The following is a 19,159-nucleotide window of genomic DNA, read 5'->3' as shown; positions in this document are numbered from 1 at the left end:
AAAGTCATCTTGTCATAACAGTGAAATATAATACACCATAAAAAGGAATGTGATTCATGCTACAACACAGACAAACCTTGAAAACATGATGCAAAGTGAAAGTCAGTCACGTCACGTAGACCACATTATTATATGAGTTCCTGCATATGAAATATCCAGTATAGATAAATCCATAAAGATAAAAAATAGGTTAGTGGTTCCCAGGATCTGGAAGACAGCTACTAAAAACAAGATTCTGGACGGGGGTGTAGCTAAGTGGTACAGCTCTTGTCTAGCTAATTAATTTAATGAATAAAAAATCAAAAGCAAGGTTCTGACGCAACTAAGAAGTAAAGACGTAGAGGTCATCTACTGCCAATTTGTAAAGGTGGCTTTCTTCTAAAGGGGAGAAAATGTTCTAAAATTAGATAGTAGTGATGGTGGCACAGCTTTGTGAATACACCAAAACCCAGCAATTTGTACACTTTCAAAAGTTGAATGTTATAGTAAGTGAATTATCTCTGAATTTAATTTAGAAAGCTGACCAGGGGTTGTGGGTATAGCTCAGTGGTGCAGTGCTTGCCTAACATGTATGAGAAGCCTTCTTTCATCCCCAGCTCTGAAAAACAAAACAAAACAAAAAAAGGCTCTCTACTCTTGAACCCACATTCTTCCACCAAGAAATATTTTAGGCCCCCTCTTTCTCCAGTAAATAGGCCTCAGTCCCATTAAAGGGATTAATCTTGGTTTCAGGGCTGCCTGGGAGGCCCAAGTCCTCTCTGAACCTCTACCCGGGTTGCTGGGCAGCTGGAAGGCTCCATATCAAACAATAAGGAAGCTTAGGGCTATGGTGAGAGAGATCCTTGGTGTCTGGAGGCCAATGAGTTTCTTTGGAAGCTCCTCCCTTCCCTTTGCTCCCCAGCAGATCCTCCAAACACAATCGAAACTCCTTAACTTCTCTCCTACCTCCGTCTACTATGGGTACCCAGCTTCTAGAAGTCAGACTCATTTTAAACTACTTTCAGATAAGCACTTAAGAACTCAGAAGAAAAAAAATGCTACACATTTCTAAGGTCCTGGAGCCTAGGTCAGGTCCCTATGTCTCTGGACCTTTCTCTCACATCCATCCTTATTCTCTTAGCCACTAATATTAAAAGGGTATTCTAACTGGGAATGTAGCTCAGTGGTAGAACACCTGCCTAGCAGCACAAGGCCCGGGGTCTGATCCCTAGCACTGCAAAAACAAATCAAAACAAAACAAAACAAACAAAAAAAAAAAACAGTGGGGCAGCAAAGATACTATTTTTCTCCATCTTTTTAGGTTATTAGCAGTGTCAAGAAGCCCCAGTCTATACTTAGCTCAGTCCTATCTATGCTGGCCAGTGCTCTAAGCAAAAGCCCAGTGACAGTAACGGCTACCAAAAGCCTTCCAAACCTGCTGGTTCCTGGATCAAAGCCACAGAGGCAGCCTCTTTAAACTCTTTGCTCCCTCCATCTAGATTTCTTTTCCTGTCGCCCTGAACCTGAACCTCCACAGTCTACCAAGTCCCTGCCAAAATGAGGGCGGAGATACAGAAGCCTTCAACAGATGGTAGAAAGCATCAGCCGGGCTTAGGATTCAAAGGGTGGCAAAGCAGGCTGAGTCTCCATGGTGATGGGCTTAATGGGAGAAAAACATTATTTGTTTTGCCACCCAGGGTGAAAATGGGAAAAAGGAAGAGATCAAACCCTCTGCAGTGAAGTGGGAACAACCAGGAACAGTTGAAATAAGGAGAAAAAGGCTAGAGAAAGGATTGGCTGATGGACTCCTGGTGCATTGGTGGGAAATTTCAAGACAGAAAGAATAAGGCTGAGCAGGAAGAAGAAGCACAGAAAAGGGTCCCCGCAGAAGGCCTGAGGTTCTGCTAAGTCCTCATGCCCGGACAAGAGTGAGGAGAGACACAGAAGTGAGAGTACCTGCTCCCCAGCCCTAAGACACTCAGGAAATACAAACATTCTACCTTCAAGCCCCTCCAATTTTCCCCTACCCTCCATATCTAAGAATCCCCTTCCTTATCAAGTACCAACCAGGCTCCTCCTTGAGTGGCACAGGCTCAGGTTCAGATTCTGGTCGAGTGGTGGCCTGGTCATTCTCTGCATCCCGTGCAGCCAGAGCAGCCTGAGAAACTCGACTTGCCCGGCCTCCCCGGGGGCCTCCTCTGGCACCTCCTCTGGCGTCTCCTCGGGCGCCTCCTCGGGTGCCTCCCCAGCCACCCACTCTCCGCTTCTTATCAGCTTTGCTGGACATGGTTCAGGCAAAACCTAGAGATACATGGGAATGAAGAGTCCACCACCAGATCTCACCCCAAAACCAGACCCCTGATACACACAGACCCTTTTGGATTCACAAATTGAATGAGATCCCCCAACAGAATCATCTATTCTGGGTACACTTCTACCCCGCTCCTCAACAACAGACCTGGACTCTATGGGAGCCATGGAGACTAGGGGTATAGCTCGGTGGTAGAGCTTAGCATGTTCAGTCTCAAGCACTGCAAAAGTAAATAAATAACACAGGAGCCTTGGGTCCTGGCTTTTTTTCCTGGGATACCCTACTTTCTTTACAGCATTTGGTTAAAGTCCAAGTCAGGCTGGATGTGATAGCATGCCTATAATCCCAGCGACTCAGGAGGCTGAGGCATGAGGATCCCAAGTTTGAGGCCACCCTAGGCAACTTAGTGAGACCCTGTCTCAAAATAAAAAGGGCTGGGGATATATGGAGATATAGCTCAGTGGCAGAGTGCTCCTGGATTCAATCCCCAGTACAAAAAAAAAAAAAATCAAAGTTAGTCTCTCAAGGTATTAGTAATAACTAGAGTTGAAAGATAACAGTAGACAAGTGCAAAAAATAAATCCTCTTTTGCAATCCAGAACTCATTGTTCAGTATGAATTCTGATATATATATAAACAGGAATACTGTATCTAAGATAGCTTAAAATGATGGGATATTGATAAATGAAAAGGTTGGTTCTAAGACTAAGAAGTTAACAAAAAGCACAGATCATGAGAGAATCTCAAAAATAAATAAATAATAAAGATAACAGACACACGGGACATGGTGGTACATGCCTGTAATCCCAGTGGCTCAGGAGGCTGAGGCAGGAAGATTGCAAGTTCAAAGCCAGCCTCAGCAAAATCAAGGTGCTAAGCAACTCAGTGAGACCCTGTCTCTAAAGAAAATACAAAATAGGGCTGGGGATGTGGTTCAGCGGTCGAGTGCCTCTGAGTTCAATCCCCAGTAGCAAAAAAAAAAGATAACAGACACCCCATTAATGAGGATTTGGGAATCCCTGTGTCAGCCCTGGGGCATAGAGAATGTAGGATAATCCAGAAAAGATCTATCAAGGGCTGGATGCAGTGGCACATGCCTGTAATCCCAGTGGTTTGGGAGGCTGAGGCAGGAGGATCGCAGATTAAAAGAGAGCCTCAGCAATTTAGCTAGGCATTAAGCAACACAGCAAGACCCTGTCTATAAATAAAATATAAAAAAGGGCTGGGGATGTGGCTCAGTGGTTAAGCCACTCAATCCCTGGTACCAAAATTTAAAACAATCTACCAAGCTGCTGTATAGAACCTTGGGTGAGCGAAAGACCACCCACAGAAGGGAAGACTGTCCCCAAGTACCCTGCCTTTTGTCAACATGTTAATGTAGCAAACTAAATGGTTTTCCTATGTACCACCTCAGTTAAATGGAAAAATATTCCTGTTATCCACATTAAAATCTACAACAGCCTTAAACAAAGAAGAGTAGTATTTGCCACTCATCTTTTTAGCTTTTTAATTGCTGAGGGGCAGGAACCCTGTTTTGTGTTTAATAAGATTTCTTGGCATAGTTGGCTGACTCTATGTTGATAAGTAAGATCAGGATCATTTAACTCCAAATGCCCTGAGAACATACTGAAGAAGGAAGGACAAAAACCATCTAATAATGAATTGTAAATTGTGTAAGGGGAAAAGGAAATGAAGGCATGAGGAAGGCCCGGTAGTACCTCAGAAAAGTAGGATGTCAGGAAAGAAGCACCTCTGGCAGAACTCTGAGGGCAGCTAGCCATGAATCCCAGCTACTTGGGAAAATGAGATAGGAGGATGCCAAGTTCAAGGCCAGCCTCAGCAACTTAGTGAGACACTGTCTCAAAATAAAAAAGGCTAAGGATATAGTTCAGTAGTAGAGCTTTTGCCTAGGATGTATGCAGTACCAGGTTCAGTCCCCAGTTTGTGGGGTGGAGAGGATCCCAAGGGCCATGTTGGACTGGCTGGCCATTCCCTCTTCATTCAACTGTAGCCTGACAGCCACCTGTGGCTTTCCTGCCTCATCCCTACAGGCTGCCACAGACATTGATCATAGGTTATGAATTTCAAACTTGAAGGAATTGTACTTTGCTCCAAGGAAAATGTTCTGTTAGGCCAACAAATCAATAAAACCAACTGCGGCACTGCTGCTTTCTCCACCAGCCTCCAGGGAAGCATCAAACTGCCCTTTGCCTCAAACTGAAGCCTCAGGAGCATTCACTATGGGGCTCACCCCAAGAACCTGCACCTCAGACCCCAGGAGATGCTGTCAAACTAGCCTTGGGATTCACTTTATTACTGGGAAATACCTCAATGGCCTCTCCTTAAATTGGTTACCAGGAGGCAAATTTCTCTTCACAATAGCTTCCCCCGGTCAACTATCACAACTGTCCCCTCCTCAATGGCACCATTGCGCCTTCTTGTTCTTCTTCTCCCACATCAATCCCTTCTTCTCCCTCTCCACCCACAATTACTTCTTCCTCTCCCCTCAACTGCCCATTTCTCTCCCCTCCCCCCCAACAACTGCCCCTCCTTCTCCCCTCCCCCAACAACTATCCTTTGCTCCCTCTCCCACAACTGCCTCTTCTCCCCCACAACCGTCCCTTCCTACCCTCTCACTAAAGTCCCTTTTCCCCAGCATTCCTTCCCTCTGACCTGACACACACCTCACGACGCCGACCCTCTCCTCCCTAGACCGACCGATGGGGCCACACCAGCTAAGAAGTTGCCCGGCTCGGCCCTCTGAGGCCCGCGCCTGTACGCGTCGCCATGGCAACCCCTGGCAGGGAGGAGTGAGTGGCGGGTCCGCAGTTCCTGCTCATGCGCCGTGGATCCTTGCTCTGCGGCCGCACCCCGCGCGGGTCTACCCTGCGTGGACCCAGGGCAAAAGGGCTGGGGGGACTAGGGGAAAGCAACTAAATCTGGAGGGCTGGAAGGTGTGGGGGCCGTGTGTGAGGACCAAGTTGGAAAGACGGTGGCTGGAAACAATGCGCTGTGGTCCCTCAGGACCTTGAAAAGACTAGGGAACTCAAGTGCCCGAACCCCTCTCCCAGGTGTGTGGGCTACAGCCCAAACGGGTCCAGCAGATGGCGCCCGGAGTCCCGCCTGCAAGGCTCTTTCGCCATCTAAAAGGTGCTCCAGGATTTCCAGGCAGCCGTGGCTGCAGCTGGGTCCGGGAGAAAAACCGGGGCTGGAGCACCCCTGCCCTCCAGCGCGTTCCCCCTTCTTAGTCCGGACTGGGATCTAGGATTCCTGGGTGTCGCGGGCGGGGAAAGAGAAGGAAGACTGGAACTGGAATTTTTGAAATAGGAGGATTGGCTTTGGAAAACATGGGGGTTTTTTTTGGGGGGGGAGGTGGGGCGGGGGAGACAGGAGGCGGAGACTCCCTGGGGAAGGTGACCGGGCCGAGGAGGGGCTTTGCTCTCCATAGAAACAAAGGCTGCGTCCTGGGGAAGCGAGAGGAAGGGGTTGTAGAAGAGGGGCAGACCCCAAAGGATGCTAGGGGGCGCTGTGGGCTGGGGCCGCTTGAAGGCGCTTAGAAGACCGAGCTATACCTGGGCCCCGGAGAAGCTTTGGGGAGACGTGGGAAACACTGGGAGGAAGCAGAATCAGAGGGTTGGGGAGGTGCTCTCCCTGCTTCCATCAATAGTGCCTAATTAAGACAAAGCCAGCAGCGAGCCCACTGATTACATTTCCATGAGGAGCTAAATTGATGACATTTTCTTTGCTGGATGAGGAGAGAAGCTGGCACCTCAGTTCCCCGTTTTTCTGATGGGTGTTCACACCTGACAGGTCTCATTATGCCGATCTGTTACTACTGACAGGCGGGTGGATTAATCCACACCCTAACCTCACCATCCCAACTACCCTCCATCTTTATTTCCAGAATCTATAGCCCCTGCCCTTGTCCCGTCCCTGTCACTACCATTATCTTTAAGGTAGATTTCTGGGCTCCAATTTAAGGCCTCCAACACATCCCAGACTCTTGTTGCTGTTAGCAGGGATTGAAGGAAAGAAAGTTCCTGCCACACCCCAAAACCAGCTGCAAGGCATGCAGGGCAAAGATGGGACATGTAAGTGATCTTCTAGCCAGATGGCAGAGAGAGCTGATGTGATTGGTCAGAACCCCCAGGGAAAAGCCCCAAAGGAGTAAAAATTTGAGGGGAGGCATGAGGTGAGGAACCTCAAGGGCAGGTTCATGAGTCCCTCAGGGAAAAGAACTTTGCGTAGACCCCATTTCTTTTCTGACTTCCCTCTCAACTGTGGCTGTGCCTAGGGATCCCAGCCCCCCACATTATGCTAAATAGGTAATCAAACATCTCGCTTTGCTAATTACTGCTCAATCCGATTAAACGCTGCTGAAGCTCATCAACAGAGGTGGAGGTAGGGGGAAGAGATGAAGGGGGGCAGCCACAGCTGTGATGGGGGTCTTGTGCCCAGGGGATACTGGGGACAGCTGAGAAACAATCAGGGTAGCAAGACAGCACATCCCAAAGGAAAGGGATAGAACAGTTGTACTCTCAAGTCCCTTAACCTTATATATCCTTCCAGCCACAGGCTGCCTGGAACCTTCATAACCCTCAGAACTCAGGCATCTGGCCATTCCCACAGCTCCCTCACAGTCCCCTGTCCCACATTTAATAAGTTCTGTTCTCTCACTGTCAATATTTGATTTCTCAGAGCCATCTCCACGGAGAGGGGATTGGGAGAAGTCTTCCCTTCTTCCCCCCTACCTTGGCCTTCTCTGGCCCATCCCCAGTCTCTTTGTGCCCCCAACCTTCTCTAAACTTACTGACTTAATGAAATGATATTAAAGTCTTAAGCAACTCCAAAAAGAATGGTTGTTATGGAAGAGAGTGGGCAGGGCGCCTGAGTCCCTGAGGGGAGCAAGGGCTGAGAAGAGGGAGAGGGAGCCATAGGCTAAAATCTAGAGGATCAATGGGGAGCATCAGATTTGGGGTCAGCTGGGGTGCCAGACTTCCAGACCTTGGCAGGAAGCAGGACATGAGGGCTGGGGGCTAGGAGAAGGTGGGAAGAGAGGACATTCAAAGGGTCAGGGTCTCCATCCAGAGCATCCATCAGGATGGAGAGGCCAGGCAGTGGGTGGGGACAGGGCCTCCGTGCCAACAGCCTCCCTGCTGACTGTGCTCTGGGCTGGTCCCGTGAGAACTAAAGTGGATTCCTCTGCAACCCTGACTCATCCCTCTTTTCCCTTTCTCTCCCAGCAGCCCCCCACAGGTGATTTGTAGCTGATGCCCCCAGGATGGCAGGGGCCAGGACTGTCATTCCATGACATGAAGAACTAAGAGCTTCCAGAAAGAAGAGAACAGAGGCCAAGGGATGGAAAGCCAAGCACCACCCCTACCGTCCCCCCCATCCCATCTCACTCCCCTGGGGACCCTGGCCCAGCCCCAGTCCCCTTGGGGTGGTGGGAATGCAAGGACATTTGGCTGGGGCTGATTGATGAGGGAGGAGGCAGCCACTGGGCACTGAGGCTGCTGTTTGCTGAGCACACAGATTCCTCCCCACTCACCAGCTGCCGCCCCCTGAGGCTGCTCAGTTCCCTACCACCACCAGCCACTGGGTTTGCGGGGAGCTGATGCCTGAGTTTCTGATGGCAACAGGGGGTAAGAGGGAGAACCTGGAAACCAACAGCTACTTTAATTCCCTGTGATAATCCGAAGTACCTGGAACTGGTCCCTTCCAAAATCCCTCCAGGACTCTGCCTTTCCTGCCACCTTCCAAACATCACTCTCCATGCCCAGTTGTTATTGCCATTCATTTTGAATCCTTTTTTCTTGTCCCCACCCAATTATCTGAGCCCATGCCAGCCAGCCCCCTGCCTCCAAACCACCATGCAATACTTCTCCTGGCCTGCCTACAGACCTCAAAAATCTCTCCAATAAGAGGGATCCCTATGTCCATGGTTGTCTACATAGCCCTGTAGGAAGCTCTCTATATATTTTTTTTCATTCTAAACTAAAATTCCAGATGTGATATCAACCATTCCCCATCAAAAAGTTCCACTGTGCCGACAGGTTAGCACATGTCTATAATTCCAATGGCTCAGGAGAGGCAGGAATATAGCAAGTTTAAAGTCAGCCTCAGCAACTTAGCGAGACCCTTAACAACTTAGCAATACCTTGTCTCAAAATTTAAAAATTTTAAAAAAGGGTCGGGGATGTGGCTCATTGGTTAAGCACCCCTGGATTCAGTCCCCGGTACCCAAAAAAAAAAAAAAAGTCCCACTGCAAGATGGGCACAGGCCTATAACCCCAGCAGCTCAGGAGGCTGAGGCAAGAGGATTCAAGTTCAAGGCCACTTGGGTAACTTACAAGACTCTGTTTCAAAATTTAAAAATAAAAAGGAGCTAGGAATGTACTTCAGTTTTAGCCCTTAGGTTCAATCCCCAGTATAACAAAAACAACACACACATACACACACCCCAAAAACATTGCAATCCCTGGCCACGTATCTCTTTTTTTAACACCCCTCACCCCACGTGGAATATGTATCTCTTGGCAGCTTCTGTTTGGAAAGATGGCAAAATCTGCACTCTGTCTTTAGCTCAGCCCTCAGGACAACCTTGATCCTCTGCTGTTTGGGACCATTTTAGCTTCATGGTCCTCAGCCTTCTTGGTCCCTTTGCTTCCACTCTGCCTGTCTCCTTGGATTCTGTGCTTTAGACTTTGTATCCTAGCCCCTGAAAACTTATCATCCTTGCCCTCCCAGATCTCATAACATACTTGAAGAAAATGCAACTAATTCAAACAAAAGGAGCAGAAAGGAGATGGAGTTGGATCAGCTCACTAAATGTAGGTTCTAGACCCTAAGTGACTTGCTCCCCTACAGGCTGAGGCTAGGGAAGAACAGGACATATCTGGACCATATATATGTATGGTGTGATGTCCTCCTTGCTATTCCCAGACACACCAAGATTTCACCTCTGTGCCTTTGCACTTGCTGTCCCCTCCGTCTGGCATGCTCTTCCTCATATAGTGCCTGACTTACTCCTTCTCATTATTCCAGGTCCTCAATATTCCAGTTCCTGGTTATTTCAGAGGGGTCTTTCTGACCTCCTAACCTGAAGAATTTCCCTTTTACTCTCCATCCTGTCACTCTGCTTTCACTACCTGAAATTGCATTATACTGTTCCCCTTCAAAAACAATGTAGCCAGATTCAAGCCTGTAATTCCAGCAACTTGGGAAGATGAGCCAGGAGGACCAAAAGTTCAAGGCCAACCTCAGCAACTCAGTGAGACCCTGTCTCAAAATAAAAAAAGAAAAGGATTGGGGATTGTAATTCAGTAGCGAAGTGCCCCTGGGTTTAATCCCCATTAAAAAAAAAAACAAAAAAAACACCTGTGGACTTCAGAGATGGGATGTAGCTTGGTGTTAGAGTACTTGGCTAGCATGTGGGAGGACCTGGGTTTAAATCCCAGTACCCTCGGGGGGGGGGGGGGGCATGAAAATATAAAACAAAACAATGTGGTATCATGAAAGCAGGGACTTTGTCTTATTCACCACATATTCCCAGCACCTGAAATAGTACCTGAAACAAAGTAGATGTGACGTTGAGTGACTGAGTGGACAAACAAATGAATGTCTTCCAGCCCCTCTATTCTTTCTTGTTGTAGTTGTTATCCTACGAGGGTATTTATTTACTTGCACCCAAAAAGCCAACAGGATGTCATGTGTCATTCTGTGTGGAACACAGACAGCATTTTCAAAAAGCTCAAAAGATTCACAAGTCACTGCACACAGGAAAGGCTGTAGGTGTCGTGTTTATAATGTCAGGTGGTTGGCAGGGAGTCTATGGATGCCAGTGCTCTGAGGGGGTGTGTCCCAGGGCACTGTGGGTATGTGCTGTTCCTCTCCCCAGCTGTGCATCTGTCCCCAGGTGTCTTCCTGTCTCTCAGCCTGTTATGATGTCTTGGCTGCTTTGGTGAGGTGTTTGTCACAGAGACTATTTGTCCCCACTTCTCTTCCCTCTTGTCTCTCCACCTGTACCTCTAGATGTATGTGTCAGGGAGACTCTTCCTCAGCTCCCTTGCCCCCTCACACACACAGCCCTGCCCCAGTCTTGGACCCCTCCCTTTCGCAGTGGGCCCTGTTGCTGGGCTCTGGGTTGCCATAGTGACGGTTGCCAAGTCCCTGAGGCTGATAGCCAGCGATGGGGCTGTCGGCTCCATCCACGCAGGAGGCTGAGGGGGGCTTCCCATTGTGTGGAGAAGGGGATGTTGCCAAGACAACCAACCCCCACTAAGGGCCAGGGACCAGCCCTTCCACCCCCCTCGAGCCTCCCCACCTCGGGCTGCTCCAGTGTGGGCTCAGAAGGCAGGAGTAAATTCCAGACAGCCCAGCACCTGGCCTCCCAATTTTCAACACCCCTCCTGCAGTGCCTGCACCTCTTAGGACCCAGACCTCTTGCTGAGACAAGGGGAAGGGTCCCAATGGAAAGAGGAGGAGAAGGGGGACCCCTTGACCTCCAGGCAGATGGGAGACAGCAGGAGGGGACCTAAAGTCAGGGGCGGGGTGGGGAGGGCAGAGGTTGTGACCCCTGCTGACTCGCTCCAGTGATGCTCCTGACGGCTGCTTTTGTGGTTGAAGAATAGGACTGAGTCTGGGGGGCTGGGCACCTGGGCTTTTGGGGGGAGAAAAGCCTGGGCTATGGGTACACAAGCAGCCAGGAGATGGGCACTTGACACCTGACTCCTTCCTACTTTCTTCATGCCTCCCCATGTGAGTCCCCAACAGCCAAACTCTGAGTTAGAGGTCCTCCAAGTAGGGGCAAGAGGGAATACTTTAACACATGACACATTTCCATCACTTCACTACTAATTGCAACTTCCTAGCCACCCAGGTGCTTTGATTTAGTGATAGACACTGGCAGTTGCCATGTATGACTATATATTCACATACTTCCTCATTTGACTATACCGGCAAGCCCCCTCCCACTTGGGTTCTCCCTGGGTGGGAGGTGATTAGAGGTGATTGCCTTCCCCAGACTTCTCTCCAAGCCCAGCATTCCCTCCCCATGCACTGTACCACCTATCTCACCACTCCAACCAACCTTCTCTCTGCCCATTCCCCTTGGTTTCCTGTGATCCAACCCTCAGCTCCAAAGCCATCACCAGACTCACATCCAGTCATTCTCCAGTCTTTCTTGTCAACTTTTGAAGTTTTTTATTCTTTTTTTGGTTTTTGTTGTTCAAATTTCCCTTTTACAGTAAAACTATTGAGGTGACGGCTGTACCCCGCCACCTCCCCCATGGCAATATCAACTTCCTGTTCCCTGGAAGGAGCTGGGAACTACAGCACCAGAGAGATTGATCTGGTCTCTGGTGAACAAAGCAACCATCTTGGCTGGTGATTGAGGTGGCCAACTTGGTGCCCAAGGGCAGCTTTGATCTAATAAAACTGAGCTGGGAGGAAACTGAGGCAACAGCCAATTGAGCACTAGAAGGCAGGAAGAGGTATAGACTGGTCACTATGGAAACAGCAGCTGTTGCTAAGTACCACTGTCAACTAGACCAGTCTAGGTAGGCCACCATTTTGGTCACTAAGAAGGGAGCTGTGTTGAGAGGATGGGATGAACAAGACAGCCATCTGGTTACTGGGGGAGAACACATGGGCTCTTGGGGCAGTCCTGTGATTAACAGAGATTATATTGGGATACGGAAAGGGAAGAACAAGACAAATTAGGCCTGCCACAGCAGATGGCAGTCATCTTAGCTGTCCTAAAATTACACAGAGCACAAGGGAAGGGATATCCTGGGAAGTGCCACTGAATACTAGGAAAGTCCTCCTCAGTCCACCTCTGTCCCCTTATAGTCAGTAAGTTCCAGCTTCCTCCTGAAACAGGAAGTTCCTCCTGCCCCTTTCTCCACAGGGTAAGAACCATCCACCTCCCACCCCCCAATCCCCCAGACTAAGCCACTTGGAGTTCCAGCCAGACCACTTCCTATTTCAGAAGTGCTACTTCCTGTCCTGGATGAAGGCACTTCCAGTTCCTGCTGCACTGCTTCTGCCACTTCCCAGGCCATTTCTGTCCAGGCCTGGTCACTTCTTGACTGGAGCAAGTCACTTCCTGTCCCAAGTGGCCCATTCAGCATCAGACCATGTCCACAATGTCCCAACAGGTTCATATCTTGCTATCAGCCACTGGACAAAACGGGACACTTCTTCTCATGGTAGCTGTCGTGACCCAACCACCCCAAATGGCTGGAGTAAGTATGTAGAGGCCTGGGGCAGGGCAGAGAAGGAGGCCCTGCTGCCCATGCCCTGATCTGGGGTGGAGTGCCAGAGCCTTCCCCGTAAGGCCCCCATTTTTGGCAGACTGAGAGGAGCGGTTGTATGAGAGGTCAGGAGGGAGGCCAAGAGCTAAGGGGAAAAATGCTTTGACACCCCCACCCAGGAGTTGGGAGAGGCACAGGATAAGAAGCCAAGAGGGTAAAGGGAGATGTAAGGAGGAGGATGCTAGGGAAGAAGAACAGAACAGACCTAGAGACAGGAGAAAGAGAAAGAATAAAAGATAAGAGAGAAGAGAAAAACTGTGAGAGGCAGAAAGAAAGAGGTGCCAACCAAAAGACAGACCGTCCCGCCCCTACTCTGGGTGGATGAGGGAGACAAGAACACCTGGGTCGTGGTCAGAGAGGAGGCTGAGCCTGTGTCCCCTCCCCCAGGGATTCAGAGACAGAGGGATGCCCATGGCTAAGCCAAAGGGCAGGAGGGGGGGAAGTGGAAGTCTTAAGGGATCCTAAAAGTGGACACGAGGGCAATAGCCAGGAGGAGCTAAGGAGCTGGCAGGGCAAAGGGGGCCAAGGAGATGCCAGAGGTGTCCCTCAAACCATGAATTAAACTGAAGGAGCACCCCAAAAAAAGGGCTGGATTCAGGAGAGCCAGGTAGGAGGAGCCCTCATACCTTGTAGTAGATGTTTGGAGGGCTCTGGGGGGGCCCATCCTGCACGATGTACACAGGATGCCCATAGTCGCCACTCACCTTCTCATAGTGGGGACAAAAGGGGGGATCTGCAGCCCCACCGCCCCGCAGAGCTATCCCTAGCTCCCCAGGCTCAGCCTCCCGAGGTCCCATTCCACCTCCCGCCCCCAGGCCCAGAGACCCTCCCCTCCCAAAGGAGCCGGGACCAGGGTGGCGACTCTCCGAAGGCTTGGCCCGCCGTCTCCGCCAACACATGGCACCCCCAGCCCCTGCCACGCCCAGCAAGAGCAGCGCCAGCCCCCCTGCTGCCCCAGCCACTGCGGGCATGCTGGGAGGGGGCAGGGGGCCTTCAGCACCCCGGGAGGTTGCATTGCTGGTGGGGTCACCTGGCAGGGAAGGGGTGAAGGAGGAAAGAGGGGGAGGGGCTGAAGGAGCAACCTGGACATCTGGACACCCAGCCCTGGGGGTCCCCATGGGCTTCCCCAGTAGTGTCCAGGACCCCTGGGAACCCTAACTCCCCTCCCCCCACACCCCACTCAGAATCCAGGTGTCCAGCCCTGCAGCTTCCTGCCACGTAGTCCTCCCCACTTCTCTGACAGCACTGATTGAAGCACTGACTTGGCTAATTAGTTCTAATTGAGTCTTTTCCTCATTTGGCTTCCATTGCCCTCCTACCCTCCCATCTTCTCTTCTCTTTCCTGTATCACCACCCCCAAAAAGGGAGAGGGAAAGAGAGGGCAAGGGTAGGGGAATGGGGGTCTGAGAGCAGAGAGAGCAGGGGCCGGTTCTCTGGTTCCTACCTGGCATGCTTTCCTTCCCAGGCTCCAGGCTGTGGGCTGCCCCTCGGTCTCTCTCCATGGGCATTTCAGACACAGGTTTTCGGGGAACAGCCCCTCCTCGGGGACCTGGAGATAAGGAAGACCTGAGAGAGGGGGTGCTGAGACAACAGCCCCTGACCATGATGGTACTGCCTGGACCTCCCCAGATTGTAGAAGGTATCCCACAGCCACACTCACTTTGTCCCACTCGGAGAAGCACCTTCATGCCTCTGGTTAGGCACACACCTCCCTGTAAACTCTCCAAGCCTTCCCGGGTCCCATCTGATGTGGCTGGGAGAAAAGAACAGAGGGAGAGGTTGACATTCTAGGATCTAACCCTTCTAATTCTGTTCCCATGCCCTGGGAGGACGGCACAGGGGTTCTCCCTCTTGATTCCCATGGTCCCCTTCCCTCACTAGTCCTCCATCCCAGGGACAACCCCCCATTTGACCCTGCCCTCTGCCCAGCAGTACCAATTATGTAGTAATCATGGTGCGAGCGAAACTCATGGCCCCAGAGGTTAGGGCTGTATTCCTGGAACTTGATGGTGAAGCGGAGATCCAGATCTGGCCGGTCGCAAGTGAGAAGAAGGTTTGGGGCAGGGGGTGCCTCGCAGCGCCGACCCTGGGCACCCCCTACCAGGTACAGCTTGTAGAACTCATAATTAGGAGAGGAGTGGGGGCCAGGAGGTCGGGCCCGGGGGCAGAGCAGGTCTAGCCGGTCCCCAATCTGAGGGTAGAGCACATAACCACCCTCTGCCTGGAACCTATGGGGAGGAGGGCAAGGTGGGCAAGGATGAGATGTCAGGGGTGTGGCCCCAAAGCTTTCCCTCCCTCACCCACAACCTCCAGGACAGCAGTGCTTAGCTCCTGCCTGCCTGCCTTTGTCTGAGCAGAAAGTCTGTTCTTTGAGCACAGGCACCAAGGACTCTGCGAGCTCACATCAGAAGCAGCAGGAAGCCAGGCTCAGAGGTCTCCTGCCCCTTGGTGTGCCCAAATGCACTCTTCAGCCCGCCCTCACCACATGCACACTGCCATCTCCCGCTCCATCACTAGCGCCGTTGCCATGGCAACAGGATGCCAGTTACCAAGGAGCTGGCCTCTCTGGAACCACACAGCCCACCCCTCCCAGGTGATTTCACTATTCCATGGCAGTCAACCATGGGGGCAGAGCCTCCCATTCTCCAGGCCACCACCAAATCTCAGGGCAAAGGAGGCAAGGTGGGGGTGGGGAAAGGGGTGTGGAAGGTAATCCAGATCAGTGTCTCAAGTTAGCCAGTTATGGGGAAGGAGACAAATATCTGGTTTGGCAATGGTCCTAAGCGGGGATAATGGGAATGAGGGTGTGGAGTCCAGCTGCTCAGGTCATTCCCTTGCTCAGTTCGCCCATGCTGGGGCTCAGACTTCCTGGGGAAAATGTTCTATCACTTTGCAGTTGAAGTAGTTGACTTTTCTAACCACAACTAACCCTGTATCTCTAGGGCCAGTGGGCTGGGGAACCCACCAGCCTACCACAACCATAAACTGCATCTCCCTGCACCTCCTTGCACCTTCACAGCTGATACAGGGTCTCAGGTCTAGGTCCCAGGGGACTACTTACTGCCTTGTATTTTCCCAGACTCCCAAATGACCCACGCCCTCCCACCCACTATTCCAAAGAGCCCCCAAGACATACTGCCTTTTCTCAACTCCTTCAGATAAAGCCACACTAGATACTCAAACTGCAGCCCTAAGTTGGAGAGTGGGGCAGCTTGAAGACAGAAAAGACACTGAAATTATCCCCAAAGAGATATGGGAAGAAAGGAGGGATACCAGGACCCAGAAGTGAGAGGAAGGCTAGGAAGAAAAGAGAAGAACAATAATCCTAGCCCTACTTTCATGAGCATATACTATGTTCAAACACCTTACCTCTAACCCTCATAACAGCTGTAAGAATTGAGGATACAAACTCAGAAAGGTTAAGTGACATGCCCAAGGCCACACAGTTGAAAGCGGCAGAGCTAGGATTAAGACCAAGAATTTGATAAGCTCCAAAGCCCACCACCCTCCCATGGCCTCCCACAGCCTTTCCAGGGAAGTAATTTTCAAAAAACAGAATCCTTTTGCTAGTGGGAAGGGGAAATGCACTGGAGACAAGGGACCAGATGACCTCCCCAAGGTTCTGTCCTACCCTGTGTGACTTGAAGTTTCATCTGACCCCTGGCCTCTTTTCAGAGCAAAGCAAGCATGGAACAGAGGCCCTGATGGAAGAGTTTGCAGCACGGACAGGGGGAGGGGGCAACGGAGTCCTCAGGACTACAGAGGCAAGAAGGAAAGAAGAAGGCTTGAGGAGGCTCAAGGCTTTCTCCAGAAAAAAGTCCCCAAGACAGGAAGGCAGGAATACAGTCCTGGCTGGGAAACTGTTCTGCCAGGGTTCACCAAACCTCTCTCCCTGACTGTGGGCAAGAGTTGGGAGACAAGACTATCAAGTCAAGAAGTCTTGGAAAAGCTGTTCCCAGAGCCCCCAAACTAAGCCCCCTTCCCTTCCATTTCCAACCCTGAGCCTCTTCTGGGAGGGAGCCACCCCTGCCTTCCCCTCAGCTCCTGAGCAGCCCCTACTCAGCGGCTCTCTCCTGAGAACTGACATTAACCAGGCTCCCTCCAAGCCCGCCCAATGTAGGTCTCCCACAGATTCAAATAACCACTCCACTGCCCTCCCGCTGCCCACAAACTTTTTATCTTTGCCCCCTTTGAGGTTTCCAAACTCCTGACACATGGTCATCACCACCCACCTCCAGCTCTGTGTGGGACCCAGGAATCTGGCTCCCGAGATCACAGCTGTCTGGTAACCCATCACCTCAGATCGGGGCTCCAGCACCTTCCCTACAGCCTCCTCCCCGCTTAGGGAACCCAGGTCCCCAGTCCCCAAAGATTCCATACCCCCTGTCCATAGGGTCTGGGGTCTCCCCAGCCCAGGCCGCTCACCTCTTGTTCGCCGAGTTCCAGTAGACGGGTTCCAGGCTGAGCCCGGACACCAGCCCCAAAAAACCCAGCAGCAGCAGGGCCCCGACTCGCACGCCCCCCGGCCCAGAATGGGGGGCCCCCATGACCCCGCCAAGGCCTGGGGGGCGGGGCACCAACTCCCCCAAAGTCGCTCACCCCCAGGGGTGACTGCCTTGGCTGCCTGGCTGTTGAGTGAGGATCACCCTGGTGAGTGGCTGATGCCCCCAGCGCCCTCGCGGACCCGCTTCCTGCTCTGCCCGCACCCGGGTTCCAGAGCGCTCAGCCCCACAAGAGCTCTTCCAGGGGCCGTCTGCCGGCGCCCTACGCTCCCCGGGCCCACGCGCCAGCACCCCGGGAATTGTGTGCCGCCCTAAGTGGGGGACTGGGGGACCCGGGGGCCGGGAGGGGGCGGCATGGGGCGCCGGGCGAAGGAGCGAGGAAGGGGACGCCGAGCCGGAGCCCCAGCCTCGCCGGGATTGAGGGCAGCGGGCTAAGGGAGGAAACCAGTCCCGAGCCCAGGAGGGGGGAGTTAAAGGAGAGGCGGGGAGGGGGGAGAGGATGGTGGAGGGAAAAACCGGAGCTGGAGCTCAGGCGGAGCGGGCGGCAGCATCCCGCGGCCCACGCCCCCCACACCTCCCTCACCTCGCGCACCTCCCGCCCGCCCGCCGCGGCCGCCTCGCCCGCCGCCCCGCCTCGCTGCCTAGCGCGGTCTCTCACGCCCCCTTTGTCTCTCTGTCTCCGTCTCCGCGTCTCCCCTTGCTGCCCTCCGATCACCGGAGCGGTTGGAATCTTCCTTTCTCGGATCCAGAAAGACTCTCGCCCTCTCCATCCCGAGGAACCCACCCCTTTTACTCCCGCAGCCTCCTCCTCTTCCATCCCAAAACAACACCGATTTTTCCGGGGAGGCCTGGAGAGAATAATAATAATAACAACCTAGATGGCTAGACACTTCACAAAGTGTGGCTGAGTTGATCGTCACGACTACCTGTGTGAAGTGGGAGGGGCCGAGCTACCGATCCCATTGTAGTGATGAAGAAACCGAGGTTCTGGAAAGGACCCCATGACTTGCCCAAGGTCATATAGGGAATCTGGAATAAAGCCACTAACCAAACCGATGCTGAGCTCCCCCGTTCCTGGGATTCTTTTGTCACAGCTTCCAGGATCCTTTACTGTTATCTGGGTCTCCAGGTGAAAGACAAGAAATGAGGGAGTAAACTTGGGCCCTTGTTAGGTGGTTGTGGGGAGAAGTGAGGTGGGTGGGAGGCAGGGAAGGGGTACCTAAATTCCCAAACCCGCACTGCTTTGGAAGGGCTGTTTCCAATTATCCTGGGGGAAGGGAGGTGTTGCCTTTTTGGGTGAAAGAACCCGGCTTTCAGCACCTCCAGGCAGTGGCAACATTCCTCTTTCCTACTCAAGCCTCCACAGGCTTTTCTCTTCCCTTTGATTGTGAGGTCCCCATCACTTTCCCTGCTGACAGTATCTCTTCAAAGACCCCCTTCTCTGTGTCTGGCAAGGTGTATTATGGGGAGGAGGGAAAGCTAAGGAATGGAACTCGACCACCACCAGCTGCCGAATGAAGCCCCTCAACCTTGTCTTGCATCTAAGGGGGAAGACTGATGTGAATGTGACATCTATATTTTTCCACACCTTTACTCTTTCATGTGTCCTTGACTCTGGCTACTGTGTTGCCTGCCTCCTGGGGAAGTTCAGAGGAGTGGAGGCAAATGCTCCAATACTCCTTCACCAGAGCAGAGAGTAATGGTCCCTCTGCTGCTGGATTATGGTAAATAGTGTAGAGTGCAAGTGAGCTGGTGTCTTGTCTGTCACCATCTACACAGTCTCACACAGTCACACCCAACAGTCTGACACTGAGCTCCTGCCACTCCTGTTCAGCCCAGCTCACCCTGACCCCTGCTGCCCCCACCTTGAGAGTGAGATTTCAAACAGGTTTCCCCCTTCAGTTTACCAAGTTGCCTAGCAACCAGCCAATTGATGGCATGAGGCCCCACCCCCACCCACTTGACTTCACACACAGTTCAGTGGCTGGATTGGCTCCCTTCTAGACCCACCTCTCAACTCCTGGTTTCAGGAATAATACGCCAGTCCCCAA

At 51.9% G+C, this 19,159-nt stretch overlaps 2 protein-coding genes and 1 pseudogene across 5 annotated transcripts in view; 1 reads left to right on the top strand and 2 right to left on the bottom strand.

Annotated features, from left to right (window-relative positions):
• Dnah2 (dynein axonemal heavy chain 2) overlaps positions 1–5,088 on the bottom strand; it is a 104,532-nt gene extending 99,444 nt beyond the window's left edge. For 2 of the 3 annotated variants that reach the window (XM_048798000.1, XM_048798003.1), the window contains exons 1-2: positions 4,975–5,088; positions 2,047–2,280 (exon numbers count right to left, since the gene is read on the bottom strand). In XM_048798000.1, the coding sequence (XP_048653957.1) occupies positions 2,047–2,266 (220 nt within the window). In that variant the 5' untranslated portion in view covers positions 2,267–2,280; positions 4,975–5,088. Of the gene's footprint in view, positions 1–2,046; positions 2,281–4,963 lie in introns of all 3 variants that reach the window. The other variant, XM_048798001.1, reaches the window with a different exon arrangement.
• Positions 2,817–2,937, top strand: LOC125615043 (annotated as a pseudogene).
• Positions 5,089–12,332: 7,244 nt separating the features above from the next.
• Efnb3 (ephrin B3) lies at positions 12,333–17,752 on the bottom strand. 2 transcript variants are annotated; one of them, XM_015504529.2, is made up of 5 exons: positions 17,032–17,752; positions 14,542–14,834; positions 14,267–14,359; positions 14,051–14,155; positions 12,333–13,636 (listed from the first exon to the last, which is right to left on the bottom strand). In XM_015504529.2, exons 1-5 carry the CDS (start codon positions 17,151–17,153, stop codon positions 13,227–13,229), a joined length of 1,023 nt encoding a protein of 340 aa, XP_015360015.1. In that variant the 5' UTR covers positions 17,154–17,752; the 3' UTR covers positions 12,333–13,226. The 2 variants fall into 2 exon arrangements, with proteins under 2 accessions (XP_015360015.1, XP_048653956.1); XM_048797999.1 differs by having other exon boundaries at positions 12,333–12,811; positions 17,032–17,706.
• Between the last annotated feature and the right edge of the window lie 1,407 nt (positions 17,753–19,159).

The sequence above is a fragment of the Marmota marmota genome, unplaced genomic scaffold, assembly GCF_001458135.2.
Source record: "Marmota marmota marmota unplaced genomic scaffold, marMar, whole genome shotgun sequence".
Lineage (NCBI taxonomy): Eukaryota > Metazoa > Chordata > Mammalia > Rodentia > Sciuridae > Marmota > Marmota marmota.
The sequence above is the reverse complement of the archived record's forward strand: the minus strand, read 5'-3'. Positions and strand labels throughout refer to the sequence as shown.

Excerpts from the sequence above, each read along its gene's own strand:
- Efnb3 (XM_015504529.2), bottom strand. The coding sequence starts at position 17,153 with ATGGGGGCCCCCCATTCTGGGCCGGGGGGCGTGCGAGTCGGGGCCCTG. Across the intron at positions 14,360-14,541 it reads CCATGATTACTACATAATTG|CCACATCAGATGGGACCCGG; the intron begins GTACTGCTGGGC and ends CTTTTCTCCCAG. Across the intron at positions 13,637-14,050 it reads TGGGAAGGAAAGCATGCCAG|GTGACCCCACCAGCAATGCA; the intron begins GTAGGAACCAGA and ends CTTCCCTGCCAG.